Source organism: Dendrobates tinctorius, unplaced genomic scaffold (assembly GCF_039654945.1).
Source record: "Dendrobates tinctorius isolate UK_male_01 unplaced genomic scaffold, ASM3965494v1 ptg000034l, whole genome shotgun sequence".
NCBI classification, from domain to species: Eukaryota; Metazoa; Chordata; class Amphibia; order Anura; family Dendrobatidae; genus Dendrobates; species Dendrobates tinctorius.
The window spans coordinates 7,209,691-7,232,537 of NW_027361702.1; the positions used below are offsets into that span (position 1 = coordinate 7,209,691).

Sequence of the window (22,847 nt, forward strand, 5' to 3'; positions counted from 1 at the left end):
GTGGGCCAACCAAAAGTTCTGAAAAAGTGAGCATTGCCTGGTATGGGGGCAGTGGAACAACTGCTCCCGGGTTGGGATCTTGTGGACTATGGACACTATATTTTGGCCATCTACTCGTAGTTGTTGTAAGACCATGAATGTAAGGAATAAAGAATAGTTGCATCGATAATCTGCCTAGGTGATTATTACAACCCACAAACTCAGATCTTCACACTAATATATGGATTTTTATACACACTGATCAAATAAATTAAAGAAATACTTAAATTACACACTGGATCTCGATGAATGAAAGACAAAAGTTGAGAATCTTTACAGATACAAACTGTGAAATTCTTTGAGCACAAATGACTTATTGACAATCAGTGAAAACCAAAATCATCAACCAACTGAAGAATGGATTCCAAATCGCTCCTAAAATAAAAGTAAAAATGTGAAATCACAGGTGGATCCAATTGGGAATGAATTTCATCACAGCAACTCGTATTGTGACTTATTATTAATTATCTGTATGGCCCCAATGTCAGGGGACAATGTCAAGGTATAAGGGTGGTGGATATAGATGAGTGAATTTGTTCGGAAAATAATTGCCAAACATAAATTCGGCATCAATATGGCACATTTTGATTCGTGACAGGAAACAGGAGCAAAATTTTATAAAATCGGAAAAAAATCGGTAACATTCGGTAAAAAGTGCGGGAAAATATTTGCATTGCCACAAAAGTATTTTCAGCACTTTAGCAACAATAATGGTGGTGAGCGTATGGCAAGTGTTTGATGAGGGGAGGGGGTTTGCACAGCTCAGAGGCGTGGCGTTCTTGTAAACAGTCATTTTTTTTCCTAACTTTGATCATTGGCGGATCAAATCACATGTCCAACTCCATATAAATAGCGGACATCTTGTTTTAGTTCCATTTTGACACTGCAACAGCGCAGAGAGTCTGCTCCGTCCTAACGCTGCCACTGTTAACAGCAAGATTTTAGATAGTTAGTTAGGCGGTTGTATATCAGTCAGATAGTATAGCTAGCTAGTATCCAGTGTGGCTGTAATATTTACCTTCCAGCGCTTCTTATTCTTTTTTGGACATTACTGAGGTCCACAAAGAAAGCCAGCAGGGTACGTGTTGTGCACTGTTTCTATTGTGCTCCATGCACGAGTATAGCATTCTAGTTAATATTTTTTCACTAGCTAAATGTGAAACAGCCTGCTGTATCCCAACTTATCATTTAGTGCTGTGGTGATATGAAACTGTCTGCAGACCTAAGGCACATTAACCCCTTAACCCCCAAGGGTGGTTTGCACATTCATGACGGGCCAATTTTTACAATTCTGACCACTGTCCCTTTATGAGGTAATAACTCTGAAACGCTTCCATGGATCCCAGTGATTCTGACAATGTTTTCTCGTGACATATTGTACTTCATGTTAGTGGTAAAATTTCATTCAAATAACTTGCGTTTATTTGTGGAAAAAAATGGAAATTTGACAAAAATTTTGAAAATTTCGCAATTTTCCAACTTTGAATTTTTATGCCCTTAAATCACAGAGATATGGCACACAAAAAACTTAAAAAAATAACATTTTACATATGTTTACTTTACATCAGCACAATTTTGGAGCCGAAATTATTTTTTGTTAGGAAGTTATAAGGGTTAAAAGTTGACCAGCGATTTCTCATTTTTGCAACACCATTTTATTTTTACGGACCACATCACATTTGAAGTCACTTTGAGGGGTCTATATGATAGAAAATACCCAAAAGTGACACCATTCTAAAAACTGCACCCCTCAAGGTGCTCAAAAACATATTCAAAAAGTTTATTAACCCTTCAGGTGCTTCACAGGAATTTTTTGAATGTTTAAAAAAAAAAAGAACATTTAACTTTTTTTCACAAAAAAATTACTTCAGGTCCAATTTTTTTTATTTTACCAAGGGTAACAGGAGAAATTGGACTGCAAAACTTATTGTGCAATTTCTCCTGAGTACGCTGATACCTGATATGTGGGGGGGAACCACTGTTTCGGCGCATGGCAGAGCTCAGAAGGGAAGGAGCGCCGTTTGACTTTTTCAATGCAAAATTGGCTGGAATTCAGATCAGACGCCATGTCACGTTTGGAGAGTCCCTGAAGTACCTAAACAGTGGAAACCCCCCACAAGTAAACCCATTTTGGAAACTAGACCCCCCAAGGAACTTATCTAGATATGTGTTGAGAACTTTGAACTGACAAGGGCTTCACAGAAGTTTATAACATACAGCCGTACAATTAAAAAATCATATTTTTTCCACAAAAATGATCTTTTCACCCCCAATTTTTATTTTTCCAAGGGTATCAGGGCCCCTAAAGTTATTGTGCAATTTGTCCTGAGTACGCTGATACCTGATATATGGGGGTAAACCACTATTTGGGCGCATGGCAGCGCTCGGAACGGAAGCAGCGCTATTTGACTTTTTTGGCTGGAATTGGGATTGGACGCCATGCCGCGTTTGGAAAGCCCCTGATGTGCATAAACAGTGGAAACCCCCCACAAATGACACCATTTTGAAAACTAGGAACTTATCTAGATATGTGGTGAGCACTTTGAACTCCCAAGGGCTTCACAGAAGTTTATAATGCCCGGGCGTGAAAATAAAAAAATCATATTTTTTCTACAAACATGATCTTTTAGTCCCCAATTTTTTTATTTTCCCAATGGTAACAGGAGAAATTGGACCCCAAAAGTTGTTGTCCAATTTGTCCTGAGTACGCTGATACCCCATATGTGGGAGAAAACTACTGTATGGGCACACGTCGGGGCTCGGAAGGGAAGTAGTGACGTTTTGGAATGCAGACTTTGATGGAATGGTCTGCGGGTGTCATGTCGCGTTTTGAGAGCCTCTGATGTGCCTAAACTGTTGAAACTCCCCACAAGTGACCCCATTTTGGAAACTAGACCCCCCATGGAACTTATCTAGATGTGTGGTGAGTACTTTGAACCCCCAAGTGCTTCACAGAAGTTTATAACGCCCAGGCGTGAAAATAAAAAAAATCATATTTTTTTCCACAAAAATGATTTTTTTACCCCCAATTTTTTATTTTCCAAAGGGTAACAGGAGAAATTGGACCCCAAAAGTTGTTTTGCAATTTATCCTGAGTAGGCTGATACCCCAAATGTGGGGGTAAAACACTGTTCGGGCACATGGCAGAGCTTGGAAAGGAAGGAGCACCATTTTACTTTTTCAATGCAGAATTGGCTGGAATTGAGATCAGACGCCATGTTGTGTTTGGAGATCACCTGATGTGCACAAACAGTGGAAACCCCCCAATTCTAAGGCTGTGTTCACACACAGCGTTTTTTTAGCGGTTTTTACCGCGGTTTTTACTATAAAACCGCTAAAAATAAGCTTCCCATTCATTTCTATGCATTTTGCACTTTCTGTGCACATTAATGCGTTTTTTACCGCGAAAAAAACGCATCGCGGTAAAAAACGCAGCATGCACATTAATTTTGCGTTTTTTTCCGCGGTTTAGGCTTCTCCCATGCTTTTAGAAACCGCTGCGGTAAAAAACGCATCAAAACCACGCAAAAACCGCCGCGGAAAAATAGGTGCGGTTTCTGGGAAGGGATTCAGGTTTTTGTGCAGAAATTTTCTGCAACGTGTGCACATACCCTAACTCCAACCAACCCTAACCCCAACACACCCCTAACCCTAATCTCAGCCCTAGCCCTAATGGGAAAATGGAAATAAATACATTTTTTAAAATTTTATTATTCTTCCCTAACTAAGGGGGTGATAACGGGGGGTTTGATTTACTATTTATGGCGGTTTTTATTTTTGGCAGCTGTCATACGCTAAAAGACGTTTTTTATTGTAAAAATAGTTTTTGCATCACCACATTTTGAGAGCTCTAATTTTTCCGTATTTTGACCCACCGAGTCATGTGAGGTCTTATTTTTTGCGGGACGAGTTGACGTTTTTAGTGGTACCATTTTTCAGCACGTAACATTTTTTGATCGCTTTTTATTCCGATTTTTTGGACGCAGAATGAACAAAAACCAGCGTTTCATGAATTTCTTTTGGGGGGTGCGTTTACACCGTTCCGCATGAGGTAAAATTGATAAGGCGGTTTTATTCTTCGGGTCAGTACAGTTACAGCGATACCTCATTTATGTCGTTTTTTATGTTTTGGCGCTTTTATGCAATGAAAACAATTTTATATAAAAAATAATTATTTTTGCATCGCTTTATTCTGCGAGCTATAACTTTTTAGTTTTTCGCTGATAATGCTGTATGGTGGCACGTTTTTTGCAGGACAAGATGACGTTTTCACCGGTACCATGGTTATTTATATACGTCTTTTTGATCGCGCGTTATTGCACTTTTTGTTCGGCGGTATGATGATAAAGCTTTATTTTTTGCTTTGTTTTTTATTTTTTAAGGTGTTCAGTAAAGGGGTTAACTAGTGGGACAGTGTTATAGGGCGGGTTGTTACGGACGTGGCGATACCAAATATGTGCACTTTTATTGTTTTTTTCTTTGTTTTTTTACTTCCAAAAAATGAATTTATTAGGGAATATTTTTTTTTTAAATTTATTTAGCGATTTATTTTTTTTTTTTCATAACTTATTTTTAACTTTATTACAATGTCCCAGGGGGGACATAACTGGCATGTGACAGATCGCTGATCTGTCACAACACAGATCGGCGATCTGTCACAGGCAGTGCTGCAGGCTTCCTCATGCAGGCACTGAGGAAGCCACCTCCCTGCAGGCCCCCGAAGGTCCCCGACGCCATTTTGGATCCGGGGACCTGCAGGGAAGGAGACCCCCGCAGCAGCGCTGCACATCGCACTGCTGTGGTGGTCTCAGGGAAGCACGGAGGGGGTTAACGTGTCGGGGGCCGTTCGTGACCGCCCCTGACATATAGTGCCGGGTGTCAGCTGTGATAATCAGCTGACACCCGGCCGCGATCAGCGGCGCTCACCACGTAGGCGCCGCTGATCGGCTATGATGTACTATCCCGTCCCTGGGAATTAAGTCACAGAGCACATGGACGGGATAGTACGTCATATGGCAGAAAGGGGTTAAAAAAAGTTATAATTTTTTCTATTGCTAAATGTGAAACAGCCTGCTGTATCCCACATTGTCATTTTGTGGTGGTCATATGAACCTGTCTGCAGACCTAACGCACATTAAAAAAATATATAATTTTTCAGTTGCAAAAAGTTAGACAACCTGTTTTATCACACTTTGTCATTTGGTTGGGTTGAAATTAAGCTGTAGAGGCCTGATCCAGAGGCCACAAAAATTTCTTCTGTCTTTAACGTCATACAGTAGGGGACCTTACTTTAAAATAGTTTGTAGCATCTAGTGTGTTATAGAGGCCTGATCCATAGGCCACAAAAAAATTGTTCTGTTCCTAGTGTCATACAGTAAGGGACCTGAGTTTAAAATAGGTTGTAGCATCTAGTGTTATAGAGGCCTGATCCATAGGCTACAAAAAAATCTTCTGCTATTAAGGTCATACAGTAAGGGTGTCAAAGACATGGGTAGTGGAACCACAGTGCCTCGGACTGCGGAGAGCCTGGAGGCTTGACTAAGAGAGCATTGGACTGTTCACTAGAGCCTCTGATGGTGAGGTTAGACGGCTCCCGATGGACGCCAGGTGCCACTCCAGGACAGACCAACAGACGCTCAGTAGATGGTCCCAGAAGGACAGACTGGAAGGTGCAGCAGGCAGAGTTTAAACCAGAGTGAAGTAGGCAGATTTCCTATCAGAGTGCAGCAGGCAGAGTTGTATCAGAGTGTGGTGGGCAGGATCTGCACCGGAGTGCAGCAGGGAAGAACTGCACCAGAGTGCATCAGGGAGGATCTGCCCCAGAATGCAGCAGGCAGGCAGGCTGTGCACCAAACTGCAGCAACGACTGGTACGCAACCTTACACAACGTAGACTGCAGAACAGGAAGGTTGCTCAGGAAGCAATATATACATAATGCCCCACAGCCATTGGCTTGGAGGGAATATCAAGTGCACTTGCTGGCCTTATAAAAGGACGGGAGCATACGCGCGCTTGCTCTAAGGACATGGCTGGAGGCCCGGCTCGAAGCTCTGCTGGAAGCATGCAGAGCATGGGAAGGGAAGAACCGACCGCAGCGCGGGTGAGTGAAGGGACACACCGGAGACCCTGCCTGTCAGAGCAGGGATCCGGCGTGGTGCTAACAAAGGGACCTGACTTGAAAATAGTTTATGAAGAAGCCACCCACTAGAATGGATAGACAAACGAATGTATGGTTTTAAAATACATATTTTATTAATTTTACAAAAAATGTTACAATGTGATGATAAATCCAATTGTAATGATGCCTCTAGCCAAACAGATCACGCTTGATTCCTACTGTATATAAGCATACACAAAGACTGAGCAATGTCCTGATTTAGAAAAAATTCTTATATAGGCATTTCCCTTGGCAAGTGTAATGAGGTACTGAATGACTCCTAAAATGCTGCAATAGATGTGCAATAAAATAAATGAAACACTAATGCAAAGTGCCACAGTGCCTGTAGAAATTACCAGTATGCAACAATTAATAAGCTGTAAAATTATCAATTACGGTAAATAGATCAAATTAAAGTGCCTAGTGCCACAATGCCTGTAAATATTATCAGCATACCGCAATTAATAAGCCATAGGATCACCAATTACATGGTTCAAAATAAAGTGCTTAGTGCCTCATTGCCTCTAAATATTACCAGCATACCGCAAATAATGAGCCATAGGATCACCAGTTTAATAAACCAAACTAAGGTGCCTACATACATATAAACATTGCTAGCAAATTCAATCAAACTAAGGTGCTTATATATAATTCATTACCTGAGTAGGGGAACCGCATGGATCTGCCACCTACCCCAACGTACGTTTCGATAAGTTCTTCCTCTGGAAGGCAATTGTCTATGCTGTGAAGATAAGAGATGTGCAGCATCTGAAACAACGGGTACTGGAAACCTGTTGCTATCAGTGTGTCAAAAATGGAAGAAGAGGGTTGCATTGCCAATCCAACACAATGGGCAACACTTTGAACATATTTTATAAGTGGTCATAAACTTGTAAATAACTCATAAAAGAATAAAGTTACATTAAAACCAAGCACACCATTGTTTTTCTTGTGAAATTCTCAATAAATTTGATGTGTCAAATGACCCTCTTCCCATTGGAAAAAATAAAGTTGGATCCAAAATGGCTGCCTTCAAAATGTCCACCATGGTCACCACCCATCTTGAAAAGTTTCCCCCCTTCCACAAACAGGAAGTTTATGTCACCAACCACTCCCATTTTATTTAGGTGTATCCATATAAATGGCCCACCCTGTATAATGGCTCCACATAGAATATATAGATATCCTGTAGATATATAATTTCACAAGGCCGCTACATATAATAAATTTGCATCCTTTATTGTCTTTCATATAGTACTAATGGGTGTTTAGCCTGGCATACCCTAATAGATAAATAAATGGGGGGAAAAAAAAAAAACGATTTGGAGACCCCTCTATTTTTGATAACCAGCCAAGGTAAAAGCAGACAGCTGTGAGCTGATATTATCAGGCAGGGAAGGACCCTGGTTATTGGCCCCTTCTCAGCCTAAAAATAGCATCCTGAAGGCGCCCCAGAATCACATTAGATACACCAATTCTGGTGCTTTGCCTTTGCTCTTCCCTATTGACCTGGTGTGGTGGCAATCAAGTTAATGAGGCTTGGGGTCGATGTCAGGTGTGAAATGTCAAAAATCACATCTGCCTTCAAGCCTTTAGGTTAGTAATGGAGAGGAGTCTATCCAGCACCCCCATTACTTAGCCACTAGTGAAAATAATTTTATTTGAAGTAACACTCCTGTTAGGGACGGCGGAACGCACTAAATATAAAATAACGTAAAGTGCGTTCGCCGCCCGGGGTCCACCGTGCAGAAAATGTTAACGCTGCTAGCTAATGGCGGCCGTACAATATGGCAGTATTACGCACGCGAGTTGAACGTCACCTAGATGCGCTGAGCGATCTCTGTTTACTCACAGAGATGCCTTAAGTGAAAAACACAAAAAGGCTGAGCCTGTTAGCGTCACAGGTCTCAGAGAAGTGCACGCACGGTATATGGTCACAGGAGCTGGGCCCTAGGCAGAGGGTCTGCGTCTGTCTAGACTTGCGGCGTCGCAACTGCGGACACCAAGAGGAGCTGCAGACTGCAGCGTGGCGACAGACAATGCCACTAGTCGACAATGCCCGGAAGCAGGCGCACTGTCGGATGCTAGCACTGTGGAGGATGCTGTAGTGGCTTGTAGCTTGCCACTGGCTGGCGCTGACTCCATAGCCAAGTGCCTATACACACTCGTAATATCAGAGGGAGGGGATCTTAATGAGTCATTCACAGGTTCATGCATCCATCACCATTCACACAGTAGCAACTAGAGACTATACTAGTGCATGGCCAAGCGGCCATGCGAACTGTTTATAGCCGGGACCTTCCGGAAGCTTCCAGATCCTTGAGATGGACCAATCAGATCTGGAGAAGGACCTGGACATGTGGCTCCCGATCTCCAATGGAAGATCGTCTCGTGAGCATGCTCAGTGGAGCAACAGAAGGACTTAGCCTCTGGAGCGATTTGCTGCTGAGCAGCCTGCATTGCCATTGCTAACCCAAAGGTGGCAGCAACAGCCAGCCCCAAAGAGCAGGTCTGGGCAGAGTGTTTGGGAAGCCGGGATTGCTGAGTAATCTCCTCTGCGGTCAAAAAACAATGGGAGACCGCAGAATGTGAGGCTCTGGATTCCTGTTGAACTGCTGCAGGAACCCGACGCCTAACAACTCCCCAACACTTTCCCTGTTTTTTTTAAAAAAAGCCAAGCAGGTCCACCGTAGTCCATTGAATCTGCTATAGTCAACAAATGGAAACCAGAAAAACCTAAAAGGAGAGAAATACAGAAAAGACCCTAATCTCCAATTTATTAGAAAACAAAAAGTTCCCATGCAGGTCCCACATAGTCCATGGCATTCCCATGATGATCCTTGAATCCGACATTCAAAGGCTATTGAGTGGAACATGAAAAAAAAAAGTTTGACAACTATATAAGTCAATGGAGATGCAAATTTTGGTGCTGTCAAATGGCTGCAAAATGGTCATAGTAAGGGCTAGGGGCTGCAAAAGGAAGCAAAATGGGGGTAAGATCAGGACAATTGCCTTGCAAACAAATGTGGACAGGAAAATGACTTCAAATAACATAGTATAAAAAAAAATACAATAATCTTGAACCAGGCGGCAAAGGTCCAAGTGTAGGAGTGGAGCAGTACCTTGAGTGTACATTTTACTGTACTTGTTAATACATAAATGAAAAAAACAATGTCGGGTCCCCCCTATTTTTATAATCAGCCAAGGGAAAGCAAACAGCTGTCAGCTGGTCTTATTAGGCTGGGAAAGGGCCAATATCCATGTACCTTCCCAGCTTATGAATATTAGCTCACAGCTCTCTGCTTTGCCTTTACTGGTTATTAAAAATGTGAGGACCCTAAAAAAAATGATGTGGGGTTCCCCCTATTTTCAATAACCAGCTAAGGCAAAGCAGACAGCTGAGGGCTGATATTAATAGGCTGGGAACGGCCATGGATATTGGCCCATTCTCAGCCTAATAAGACCAACCCTCAGGTGCCCAAGAAATGGCGCATCCATTAGATGCGCCAGTTTTGGCGCTTAGCCTTGGCTCTTTGCCACTGCATGAGGGCAATCAGGGTAATGATTTTGTGGTTGACGTCAGCTGTGTAATGTCCGCTGACATCATAACCAGGGGTTAGTGTTGTGAGTTCATTTTCCCCTTCACCGTCGATGTCTGATGAACTCCCTCTTCTGGTGAAGGAAGGTAGTGAGGCTGATTACCAAACACCTGATCTGGTAGATGATGACTGGGTAACAGGAACTTCTGACTGGATATAAGGCAGCCGACGCCCTTCTGAGTCGCTGGTGATTTCTCTGCTGGATTCTTGGATACCAGTCTGATTCCTGCTTCCCAAAGATAAGTTTTTGCTCTGCTATTGAACTTATTAGTTTTGTTTTGTTTACCTTGTTTTTTGGAGTTCAGCCATCCCCGGTCGGGGGTGTGCTGAGTTCAATTTTTGTCTCTGATCAGTTTTTCTCTTTGCTCTGTCTTCAGAATATACCTGAGTGCTGATATAGTCATTTTGAAGTCCTAGCGACTTCAAGGCCTGTTTTTCCTATCAGACGGTTGGGACATTTTTTGGTAGGGTTTTTTACGGATTGCAGACAGCAGCTTTTCTATCCTGTCCTTTTTAGTTAGCTTGGGCCCCATCGTTTGCTCAACCTATCTTTCTATCTGTGTTAGTGTTTTCATCTTGCTTCACTGTCATTATATGTTGGGGGCTGCCTATTGCTTTGGGGTCTGCTCTGGGGCAGCTTAGATTTCCCCTTTCTTTCTTTAGGCCTATTTAGTTCTCCGGCTGTGATCGAGGGGTCTAGGGCATCGTAGGAACACCCCACGGCTACTGTTTGTTGTTGTGGATAGGATCAGGTGTCTGCAATCCGATAGCTACCAACCTCTCCGGTTTTCTGGACTTAGCTTGTATTTTTGTTTTTTTGTTTTTTAATCCATAGGGTCTTCCGTAATCCAAATGGAGGTCACACGATGATCCTCATCTTCTTCATCAAGTCAATGGAGCCCCGTTCAGAGAATGCAGCTCCATAGACTGGCACAGCAGCCACTGCTGGGTCTGATGTTGTACTCTGCGAGACCCGGCGCCGTGAATTGAGATGATGTCAGTATGGTTACCTCAGTTCTCAGTTTGCAGTGGCCAGTTCTCATGAGAACAGCACGAATGCCGGTCTGATGAGCGGTGACCTCACCCATCCCTTCCAGATGATTACAATCACAACTTGGTAGCCTCTGAGACTGCTAGATCAGCATCTGGATTGGATAAAAGTGCAGGACACCAAAGAAGACTGTGAAGAAATGCATAGTTGCACTACAAGCAGAGATTTCACATACTGTGCTCCAGAAGAAACAAATGTGAATATCTCTGCAATGGAGCGACACAGCACAAAATAGAAAAGAGTCGCAGAATCAGGGGAGCTCAGGGATTTTATTTTCACATTGAAGTGTTTCACTCAATTTTTTTTAACAAGTGACAGGCACCTTCATGGACAATTTTTATTTTTTACTTAAATTTATGTATTTTGGGCTTAAAATAATTTTTGCAATTAGGATTGATTAAAAATTGAGCTTGAGTTGGCTTTTACAGGCTCTTTGTTTCCTGCACATTCAGTTTTCATGTGGTCTGTGGTGTGGTCTGTGGTGAAAAATGAGCTGAGAAGAGCTCAGAAAATGACAGATAAAAGAGTTACAAATTCCCCATTAAACAGTCATAGTAAGCTTACAGATGAAGTCTTGGTTAACACATTATGCAGCCAACAAGACAGAGGCTATAGAAGGCAAACCGTGTAAAGCGCTGCAGAATATGTTAGTGCTATATAAAAATAGATTATTATTTATTATTATAATGAATCCCAATTGCAAAAATTACTTTTTCCCCAATTACATGCATTTGAGTAAAATAAAAAATGCTCCCAAAAGTGAACAACCTCTAATGCAGGGAATAATTAGTAATATTTTAGCCATCAGATTTCCATTTGTTTCTGATCTAGAGCTCCAAATTGCTTGCATACACATACTGTGGGTAAGATCTAATCATGGCCACTGCTAGAGGGAACCCACTAGAGTTAGCTCCCTCTAGTGGCAGCCTGCATATTATCATGAAGTCATGAAACAATGGCATTCAGGGGTGGACATTCACCTTCTATTATTGTTTGTGGCAATGCTTCATCTTCTGCTGATGCAACAGGTTTTTTTTTTCTATCATGTGTTTTTATTTATGTAGTAGGTTGAAAAAATGTTTTTTTTTTCCTTTGGTAATAGTTATGTATATCATTATTCTGTGTGTTATTTTTTATTTTTTTAGCCCCACTAATAGGCTGTTATACCTTGGGCTGTTTATCATCATATTTATCTCTTCTTGGCTCACACATTACATGCATATATATTGTATACTTTACATTCCAGCAGTCCTTTTTCCCCCACTGCTTCCACCTGCTTATGATTTTCCATGTTGGGCCCAACATTTTCCATGCACTTTATCACCGTTCTTGGGGACGCCCATCTACGGTTAGTGATATTGTTTGATATTGTGTATACTGCATACCTTGTATTGGTTGTTTCTTTTGTCTGAGTCGCCCTAGCAGGAAAGGTCCCACTTATATAGACCCCTATGGCATGTTCATGAGTTTGTTCATCTGTGCCACGGTTTATACAGACTCATATATGGACTCCAGGGATGTGATTGTGTTGTTTCATATTGTTTTTAAATGTTTTTAATCATCTTGGGTGTTTTTTTGTCTATCCTCAATAAAATATTTTGATATTTTTTCTCATCCAGGAGTGTGCTATGTTCATGCATTGACCTTTTCTCCCTCACCCGCACTTATGCCATTTATGTAGTGCACCCTATTTCTCAATTGCTTTACTCCACTGTGTATTGATTTCACAGATCCCCGGAAATAAAATGTCTGTTGCTAACCTTGCAACAATATTTGGCCCAAACCTACTCCAGAATGAGAAAGGTTTGGAGTGTGAGAGGCAAAGTTTCCAGGACAGCGCGGCTCAGATCAAAGTGACGGAGACGCTGATACGGCATTATCAAGAATTATACACGGTAGGTATCTATCTCTTTACTCTTCTTCCTCAGGTGCACCGGTGACCTCCGCCACAGCTCCAAGTACGTGGCATTGGCGCTGACGTCACCTTGACAGTGCCGCGGTAAATCGGTGATCTAAGCAGCTCTGATCGGGGCATTACACTCAGTACAACGCATTTTGTTTTTTTTATTTAAAAAAAATATATATCAAGTAAGGGCCGAATTAGGTTGGAATGGGAACAACCCTTTTTAAGGCCTGGGCTACACTACGACTTTTTGTAGCGCTACAGATTAATTCTAACTATTTACCTGTGACTGCAATTGTCAGGACTGCAGCTGACTCTTAATAGTTAAAATCAATCAGGTTGTGCTCCAAAAAGTTGCAATGTACTCAGGGCCTAATATTAATTTTTTTTTATTAGTTTAGGGTAGTAGTTCAGTTAACCCCTTAAAGACACAGCCCCATTCTTTTAAAATCTGGGATGTGTCCCCTTCTTGGAAATAAGTTTAGAACGCTTTTACTTATTCAACTAATTCTGAGACCTTTTTTTGTACATCCGAGGTTAGCAACAATTTTTCACAATTTCAGGGACTAATTCAGTTAATCACCCCATTTTCAAAAAGTGCACCCTTTTAAAGTATTTATTAGAGTATTTAAGATGTTTCTTAATCTTTTTAGGTGCTTCAAAGGAAATAAGACAATCTATACATAAAATGGAGGCATTTCATTTTATGGGGTGGATATATATTCAAATTTGATCCATTTATTTTTCTGAAACAGCCCAATAGACATTGGGGAAATACAAATGAATATTTATTACACTGAGTCTGAAAATGTTAGAATTTATCTAAAGATGAGAACATTGATTTGCAGGATCCTGGTCAGTAATCCATGGCTCCTGAACAAGGACCCTGAGAACTACTTCCTACCTGTCGGCATCTGCGACTCTTCTCTGGAATAGCCAGTATGGCACGTTGTCATTGTTGCGGTGCGACATGTCCACGCCCATGAGGCCACAAGGTCAGCTATTCAAAAGAGGAAGCGGAGAAGCCGGCAGGTCATCCAGTGACCTTAAATACTCACCTGGCCTCTAGACCAGGGTTGGCAAATGTTTTGCTCATCCCAAGGCTGACATATGGAATAGCTAAAATACCGGCCTTAGTTATGAAGGTGGTTTTGGGGGATTCCTTTTTATTCTTTCTATTTTAATTTGCAGTTCTCATGAGGTGCCAAAACACAGTAAAACCACCCAAATAAATTTAGGGAATTGAAATGCAGGTTGTTGTTAGGCCTACTTTGCCCTAGGAACCTTTGGCACCCATAATTGTGTGACGGGAAGGAGGTATTAGAGGCACAGAGGCAACAACCCTCCCGCATCAACAAACTAAATGCTGCGATCGCTATTGATCGTGACATCTAGAGGCTTAATTACTCAAGATTGGTGCTTGCACAGATCCTGCCATTGCAGCTTGGCTGGAGAAATATACAGCGATACAGTCATGACCGAAAGTATTGGCACTAGGGATGAGTGAGTATACTCGATAGGATTTGGTACTCGGCGAGTAATGCGGTACTCGTGGTACGCAAATCCTAGCGAGTAAATTTCACTACTCGCCTTGCAATATTTGGATCTCCCGTCCGGCATGTGTCAGCCAATCACAGTAAAGCCACCACCTACTTTGTGTTGGCATTACTGTGATTGGCTGGCCGCACAGCGTCATATGTGTGTGCGGGGGTCTGTGCGGGCTCTGCCGGGCTGATCGGGGGTCTGTGCAGGCTCTGCCTGGCTAATCGGGAGGTCTGTGCCACACAGACCCCCGATCAGCCCGGCAGAGCCTGCACACACACAAAGTTAGGCATCGGGTTCCTGTCACTGCACAGCAGGAGTCCCGAGCCTTGCCTTCTGAGGTCTCCCATTCCTCTCCGGCTGCAGAGGAGGCTGCTCAGCAGACTCGTCGATCATGGCGCTCTGCTCAGACTAGCATTGTGGGTTTGGTTGCTGCTGCCACCCCTGGTCCCCGCTGTAGCAACGCATGCTGGTCAGCAGCGTACAGCTCTAAGGACTAAGTCCTCCTTTCGGTCCACTGAGCATGCCCGTGGGACGATCTCTCATTGAAGCTTGGAGGTCACATGCTCAGGTCCTACTCCTGCTCTGATTGGACCATCAGGAAGGTCCGGGAAGGTCGTGGCTATAAAAGCCTCACATGGCCGCCCCACCATGCACTATGATAGAGATTAATTCTCATGTTTATAGTGGTGTGTAATGTCGGATGTATGAGACAGGTGAATGACTTATTATGAAACCCCTTCCCTTTGATACGCATGTTGGTAGGGTTTGGAGGTTAGAGTCAGCACTCAGTACTAGTACTGCTTAGCGCCGCAGTGCAGTCAGCTCTCTTATCCATTAGCGCCAGTGGACACCAGTCAGCACAGGCATCACTACCGCATGTGTCGCAGCATCCGTCTGTACGGTGCCATGCACTGATTGTGTGCTTTCCAGCGCTGAGCTCAGGCTGGTTAGTGGCGACCGCAAGCGCAGACGCAGTGCATGCTCAGAGCGGTAGATTAATGTTTGCTGCGCCCTGTGAAGGTTAACAGGGCACAGCATTCCAGGGGGAACTTTCCCTGGCCCCGCAGTAGCGGTTCCGGACGCTAGCGGGTCTAGAGGGGCACTGTTCTCGTGTTTCGGCAGCAGTGTCCTGTGACCACATGCTAGCGCTCCTCTAGCTGTAGCCTGTGAGGTTTAACAGGCTCCGGCATCAGTTCTGCAGACTCTGTGCAGTAACAGAGCCCGCTTCCTATTACACCAGGTCAGTAGTTACCTGCCGGTGTTCAGCGAGCAACTTGTTACACGCTGTCCGTTGTTGTATAGCAGCAGTATTCCATCTCTGCACGGTGGACCCCGGGTTGTGATCGCACCTTTTCATAATTTATATTTGGTGCGATCCACCAACCCTAACACACAGCCCCACAGACCCCAGCACACATTCTCCGCCCACACACAGTCTCTGCCCGTTACCCGCATTTCCCATAGACATACATTGGACTCGCTACTCGTTACGAGTACCCGAGTATTAGGAGCTACTCGTAACCAAGTACAGCGAGTCCGAGTATTTCACTACTCGCTCATCCCTAATTGGCACCCTTGAAATTGTTAAAGAAAGTGAAGTATTTCTCCCAGAAAATTGTTGCAATTACACATGTTTTATTATACACATTTTTATTTCCTTTATATGTATTGGATCAACACAAAAAAGGCAAATTGGACATCACTTCACACAAAATCCCAAAATAGGGCCAGACAAAATTGTTGGTACCTTTATAAAATTGTGGGTAAACAACTTTGTTTGAATTATGATGCTCATTCACACAGAACCGTGGCAAGTAACAGGTGTGGCCAATATGAAAATCACACCTGAAACCAGATAAAAAGGGCAGTAGTTGAATCAGTCTTTGCATTGTGTGTCTGTGTGTGCCACACTAAGCATGGAGATCAGAAAGAGAAGAGAACTGTCTGAGGACTTGAGAACCAAAACTGTTGAGCAATAGCCACAATCTCAAGGCTACAAGTCCATCATCTCCAGAGATCTTGATGTTTCTTTGTCCATGGTGCACAACACAATCAAGAAGTTTACAATCTCCCTGGACATGGACGGCAGAGAAAAATAGATGAAAGGTGCAACAGAGGATAGTCCAGATGTTGGAGGAGCCCCAATCAAGTTCCAAAGAAATTCAAGCTGTTCTGCAGTCAATGTCAGCGCAAACTATCCGTTGACATTTGAATGAAATGCTATGGCAGGAGACCCAGGAGGACCCCACTGCTGACACAGACATAAAAAGCTAGACTGCAAATTGCAAAAATGAACCTAAGTAAGGGCCCCGTCACACATAGCGACGCAACTGTGATCCCTTGTCAGGATCGCTGGTGTCGCTACATGATCGCTGGTGAGCTGCCAAACAGGCAGCTTGACCAGCGATCAGCACTAGCGACACGCAGGTAACAAGCGACGCATGTCGCCTAGTTCCCACTGCGTACCTTAGTTACCAGCGCGCTGGTGCAGGGAACTGGTAACCAAGGTACACATCGGGTTTCAAAGCGGCGCGCGGCACTTAGAAACCCGATGTGTACCTTGGTTACCAGCTCCCTGCACCAGCGCGCTGGTAACTAAGGCACATATCGGGTTTCTAAGCACTGCGCGCCGCTTAGAAACCCTCTGTTTACCTTAGTTACCAGCTCCTGCTCGATGATCGCTGGTCTCCCGCCTGTCACACACAGCGATGGGAGACCAGCGATCAAAAAAATGTCCTGGCCATCCCAGGACGATGAGCGATAACCGGCAGGGGGGCCGGTCGCTGGTAAGTGCACATACAGCGATCTCGCTGGTGAGATCACTGTTGCGTCACAAAACTTGTGACTCAGCAGCGATCTCGCTAGTGAGATCGCTATGTGTGACGGGGGCTTAATCGTCTTGCAATGGCCAGGACATTTTTTTGATCGCTGGTCTCCCGCTGGCCAGCACGTATCACTGCGTGTGACAGGCGGGAGACCAGCGAGCAGGAGCTGGTAACCGGTTACTGGTTACTGTTGCCGAAAACAGAATGAGGCCTTACATAGAAAAGAACACAATACCTACAGTCAAATATTTTGGAGCAAGGCATTATGAAATCTGCAAAGGATTTTGGATCGCAATGTAGTACGCAGTGTTAGAAAGCAGGACAATGACCCCAAACATACTTCAAGAAGCCCCCCAGAAATGGATAGAACACAGCTCTGGAAAGTTCTGAAGTGGCAGCAATGAGTCCAGATCTATATCTCACTGAACACCTGTGAAGAGATCTTAAAATTGCTGTTGGCAAAAGGCGCATTCAAATATGAGAGGTCTGGAGCAGTTTGCAAAAGAAGAGTGGTCCAAAACTTGAGAGGTATAAGAAGCTTGTTGATGGAAATAGGAAGTGATTGATTGCAGTTATTTATTCCAAAATTTTGTCCTGCCCATTATGCGGGTTTTGTGTGAAATTATGTCCAATTTGCCTTCTTTTTCTGTTTTTGTTTTTGTGTTGTTCCAATACACACAAAGGAAATAAACATGTGTATAACAAAACATGTGTAACTGCAATAATTTTCTGGGAGAAACACTTTGTTTTCTGAAACAATTTCAAAGGTGCCAACACTTTCGGCCCTGACTGTATATATGTTAGAAATTAGTGATGGGCGAGCACTAAAATGCTCAGGTGTTCGTTGCTCGGGTCAAGCATACTGGAATACTCGAGTGCTTGACCCGAGCAACGAGCCCAATGTAAGTCTATGAGAAGCTCGAGCATTTTTACGGCGGCCCCCCTGGCGGTCTTTAGAGGGACTAGAAATTGCAGAAATCGATGGGAACAGTGCTCAAATGACATGGGAAAATCATGGGGAAGAGCCCTGGAAGCATTTCTCACTCCCAGGTCACTGCTGTGAACAATGTTGTCAGAGTCTTACGCCACTTTTACAGACTCACAATAAAACATACAAAAAGGAAACCAAAATGGATTTTCCTTGGAAATATGTTAAGGAATATCCTTTCCAGGGTAATGACTTGTATATAAAGCAAAATATATAACCATAAACAAAAATGCTCCTCCGAACCTTGGGCTATGTTCACACGTAGCGTTTTTGATGCATTTTTCAAGTTTATCATTGCTTTCAACCAAGACAAATACATGCACTGTTAAATGTTGTTTTAACATTTTACAACCTTATCTGGCCATGTGGTGTGTGACACATCATCAGACACATCCTGTTTCATTTATGAAGGAGGGTCTCTGAAAGTCACAAAGCCTATTTTTAAATGGCCATCAGGCGGCCTTTATTATTCTTAGAGAACCATCAGCCGGCTATGCTTTGTTGTTCCCATTATTAAACAGTAAGTCTCCTATACTGTTGTCTATGCAGTGAGTGACAGGGCTTCCAAAAATTAGGATGCACCACAATACCCCTTTGACGAGACATACAGGAGGGCCTCATGAAAAAATGTTCCCATCATTAGGAAGTGGGTCTTCCAATAGTGTTTGCCTATGCAGTGAGTGGCAGGGCTGCCCAAAATTTAGACGCACCAATACCCCTTTGAAGAGACGTACAGCAGGGCCTCCTGAAAACAAGGTTCCCATTATTAGGAAGTGGGTCTCCCATACTGGTTGCCTATGCAGTGAATGCAAGGGCTGGTAAACATTTGGAGGCACTCCAGTGCCCCCTGAAAGAGACGTGGAGGAGGGCCTCATAAAAAAAATGTTACCATTAGAAAAGAGTCTCCTATATTTGTAATGTCCATGCACTAAGTGTATGGGCTGACAAGCATTTATCCCTGGGGAGTACACATGAACATACTGTATAACCATTTTTTTTGTACGGGTATCACAAACACCCTTTAAAAAAATGATTTGTTGTTGCATCACGGACCACAGTCACCCTGGTGATCTGGCTGTGGAGGATGAGGAGGAGGAGGATAACCGCAAATAGCCAAAATCGTGTGGGTGTGAAGAGGTGCATGAGAATAGACCTCCCAAAAAAAGACACTGGAATTGAGTGAGTTATGCTGCTATCATTCGGTGGTGTTAAGAAGTCTGGCCCAATCCAGCCCTTGTTCATTTTTATAAGAGACAGCCTGTCAGCATTTTCAGTTGTCAGGCGAATGCGCTTATCAGTTATAATTTCACCAGCGGCACTAAAAACACACTCTGACAAAACGCTAGCGGCAGGGCAGGGCAGGACCTCCAAGCTGTAAAGAGCCAGTTCATGCCACGTGTCCAGCTTGGATATCCAATAATTATAAGGCACAAAGGAATTATAGAGGACACTGGTACGGTCAGCAAGGTCCCTCAGCATCCTCCAAAACTTTGCACTCCTTGTGAGAGTACCCCGCGCTTCATGGCTAGTGCGATGGGAGGGTCTGAGAAAACTCTCCCAGAACTTTGCCAGTGCTCCCCTGCCTCTTCTGGATTGGAGTTGTGTCTCTCACCTGTACTCCTTGGTTTTCCAACAAACTGTGACCTCTGCCGTCAGCATTTTCAGATGGGATTTTTTTTTTTTAAATTCCGTAACAGGGGTCCTCTGGAACTGCTCCATTTTAGTAGACCTGTCTGCCTCTGGAATAAGAGATAGAAAGTTCTCCTTGAGATTGCGAGGGTCATGGGAAAAGCAGTGCAACATAAACTCAGCCATGCATGCCAGACTGCTAACAGGCAAGACTTCCGTGTCCTCACCAAGAGGACAACTGACCATGCTCTCCTACTCCTCCCTGTCCTCAGGCCATCCATACTGAACAGACGGTATGACAGTTGTGCTTGTGGTACCATCTATAGCGCATGAAACTAGCTCCTGTTCTTCTTCTTCCTCATCTTCCCAATTGTCACCCTATCCATGTTGGGATGAGATGAGGCTGGGTTGTATGTAATCACCTTGTATGGTTCCTTGCTCCTTCTCATCGTGCTCTGCCTGCAATGCATCCTCTTTGATTTTGAGCAGAGAGCGTATCAGTACACAGAGAAGTGGGATGGTGACGCTAATTATGGCGTCATCGCCGCTCACCATCTTGGTGGAGTCCTCAAGTTTTGGAGGAGGGTACATATGTCTGACATTCATGTCCACTCCTGAGGTCTTATGTGTAGAGTCTGAACTGAATACCAACGGCCTTGTTGATGTGAGTAGTCAACAACTGGCCTCTTCTGCTCACAAATCATTTCCAACATTTGCAGTGTATAGTTCCAACGCGTTGGGACATCACACACCAGTCGGAGAGCTGTAAGCTGCAAATGCTGCTGAAGCGCGGCAAGGGCAGCGGAAGCTGTTGCTGACTTTCTAAAGTGGGCACACAGGCGGCATACTTTGACAAGCAGATTCGGCAGCTCCAGGTAGGTTTTGAGAAACCGGTGAACCACGAGGTTAAGCACATGGGCCAGGCAAGGTACGTGTGTGAGCTTGCCTTGCCTCAGAGCCGCCACCAGGTTCCAGCCATTGTCACACATAGCCATGCCTAGCTGTAGGTTCTGTGGTGTCATACACAGTTCTGCCTGCTCTTTCAGAGCTGTCCATGACTCTTCAGCATTGTACGGTTTGTCACCTAAGTATATTAGGCTCAGCACAGTCTGTTGCCGCTTGGCAGAGGCAGTGCTGCAATGCTTCCATCTTGTGACTGATGTGGTCATTTCGGAGATGGAGGCTGAAGAGGGGGAGGAGGATGAGGTGCAGTAGCTGTAGACTGTGGGGGCAACCCTGATTGACGTAGGGTCCACAATCCTTGGTGTCAGGATGACGTGTTCCTTTCCAAAGCCCGACCGGGTCCCGGCTTCTACTATGTTAACCCAGTGTGCCGTCAGCGAGCTGTAGCATCCCTGCCCACAAGCACTTGTTCACGTGTCTGTGGTTAGGTGGACTTTCCCAGTAACTGCATTGTTAAGGGCACAGCTAATGTTGTGGGACTGTGACGTTTTTCGAAAACGGACGTCCAAGAGTGGACCCTCTGGGTCGCGGATCTGGAGCCCCGGGGGTCGAGCGCTCCAGGTGAAGACCGACCCCTATACAGGGATCATTTGGGGCAAGACTACCGAGGACAGAACCGCGACAGCCGGTACCAGGAGGGGCGACTCAAGGACAAGAGGCGCCCGTAGGCAGGAGTACTGGACTGAGAGGTAGAGGACCTTAACAGGATTACAGGATGGGTAGACCGACAGGGAGCAGGTACTAGAGGGGAGAGGACCGGGAGGATGCACACAAGGAGGTACCAGGAGGGAGAACAGGGCGGTCATGCAGGGTGAGAGAACACTGGGAACAAGGAAGCAGAGCCGGGGCTGGTAGCCAAGGGGAAGACAGAAAGGACACAGGCGGCACTATAGAAACCGGAAAGGGGTCAAAGCGCAGCGTGGCGAGCACACAGCAACTCTCAGGCGTCCTCTCAATAGAGAGCGTGCCAGAAATACCCTAGGGTCCGGAAGCGGGCGGTACGTGCCGCCCCCGGCGCCACCCCCCGTAGGCAGAAGAGGGGACGCTGGTGCGCGCGCGCGCCCTAAGGAAGGAGCGCGGTGCCGTCACAGGAGGGGAGGCAGAGCGCGGGAGCCGGTAGGAGGAGGTGGCGGCGGTTGCCGCTGGAGGAGGGGCGGGAGCGGGTGCAGCCGTGACCGCCGACATGACAGTACCCCCCTCTTTACATCCCCCCTTTCTGAGATTGGCCAGAAACTTTTTTAGTATTAGAGGAGCGTTGATATTCTTTTGAGGCTCCCAAGACCTTTCCTCAGGACCAAATCCCTTCCACTCAATGAGAAAGAAAGTCCTCCCCCTGACTCTCTTCATGGCTAAAATATCCTTTACTTCAAAGATGTCATCCGAGGTAAAGGAGGGGCAACGAAGACCGGTTGGAACCGATTCAGAACTACAGGTTTCAAGAGCGAGACGTGAAAGGCGTTAGGGACCCGGAGTGAAGCCGGCAACCTCAGTCTGTAAGACACTTCATTGATGCGTTTTAGTACCTCGAAGGGACCGATGTAATGAGGACACAGCTTATAGGAAGGAACTTTCAAGCGGATGTGCTTGGTTGAGAGCCAGACCTTATCACCAGGGTGGTACGGGGGAAGGTCCCTCCGTCTCTTGTCTGCATGTCTTTTGATTCGGGCACTGGTCTTCACAAGAGCCTCTCTGGTCTCCTTCCAAATATTCGAAAATTCTGTGGTGAGGGCATCAGCTGCGGGAACTCCTGAAGAGGCGACAAAGGGTAGTGGAACACCAGGATTGCGACCAGAAACCACAAAGAACGGAGTTTTGGTGGTCGACTCGCTGGGGTGGTTATTATGGGCGAATTCAGCCCAGGGTAGAAGAGAGACCCAATTATCCTGGTGGGCATTGGAGAAGTGGCGCAGGTAAGTTGTTAGGTCCTGATTAACCCATTCCACCTGCCCATTGGTCTGCGGGTGATAGGCGGAGGAGAAGTCGAGGGACGTACCCATAAGCTGACATAGAGCCCTCCAGAAGCGAGAAGTAAATTGGACCCCTCGATCAGACACAATCCGTAGTGGAAGACCATGCAACCTGAAGATCTGATGGATGAAGATCTCGGCCAACTTCGGAGCGGAGGGCAGCCCGGCCAGGGGGATAAAA

At 44.8% G+C, this 22,847-nt stretch overlaps 1 protein-coding gene and 1 long non-coding RNA gene across 2 annotated transcripts in view; one reads left to right on the forward strand and one right to left on the reverse strand.

Moving 5' to 3' along the window:
* Positions 1-6,929, reverse strand: part of LOC141087514 (uncharacterized) — a 66,239-nt gene extending 59,310 nt beyond the window's left edge. The window contains exon 1 of the long non-coding RNA XR_012231682.1: positions 6,856-6,929. This is a non-coding gene — a long non-coding RNA (uncharacterized lncRNA). The remainder of the gene's footprint in view (positions 1-6,855) is intronic.
* The window catches only part of LOC141087513 (rho GTPase-activating protein 6-like), a 186,113-nt gene that overhangs the window by 145,907 nt on the left and 17,359 nt on the right, over positions 1-22,847 (forward strand). Inside the window, exon 9 of the mRNA XM_073573060.1 lies at positions 12,577-12,741. Within this exon, the coding sequence (XP_073429161.1) occupies positions 12,577-12,741 (165 nt within the window). The remainder of the gene's footprint in view (positions 1-12,576; positions 12,742-22,847) is intronic.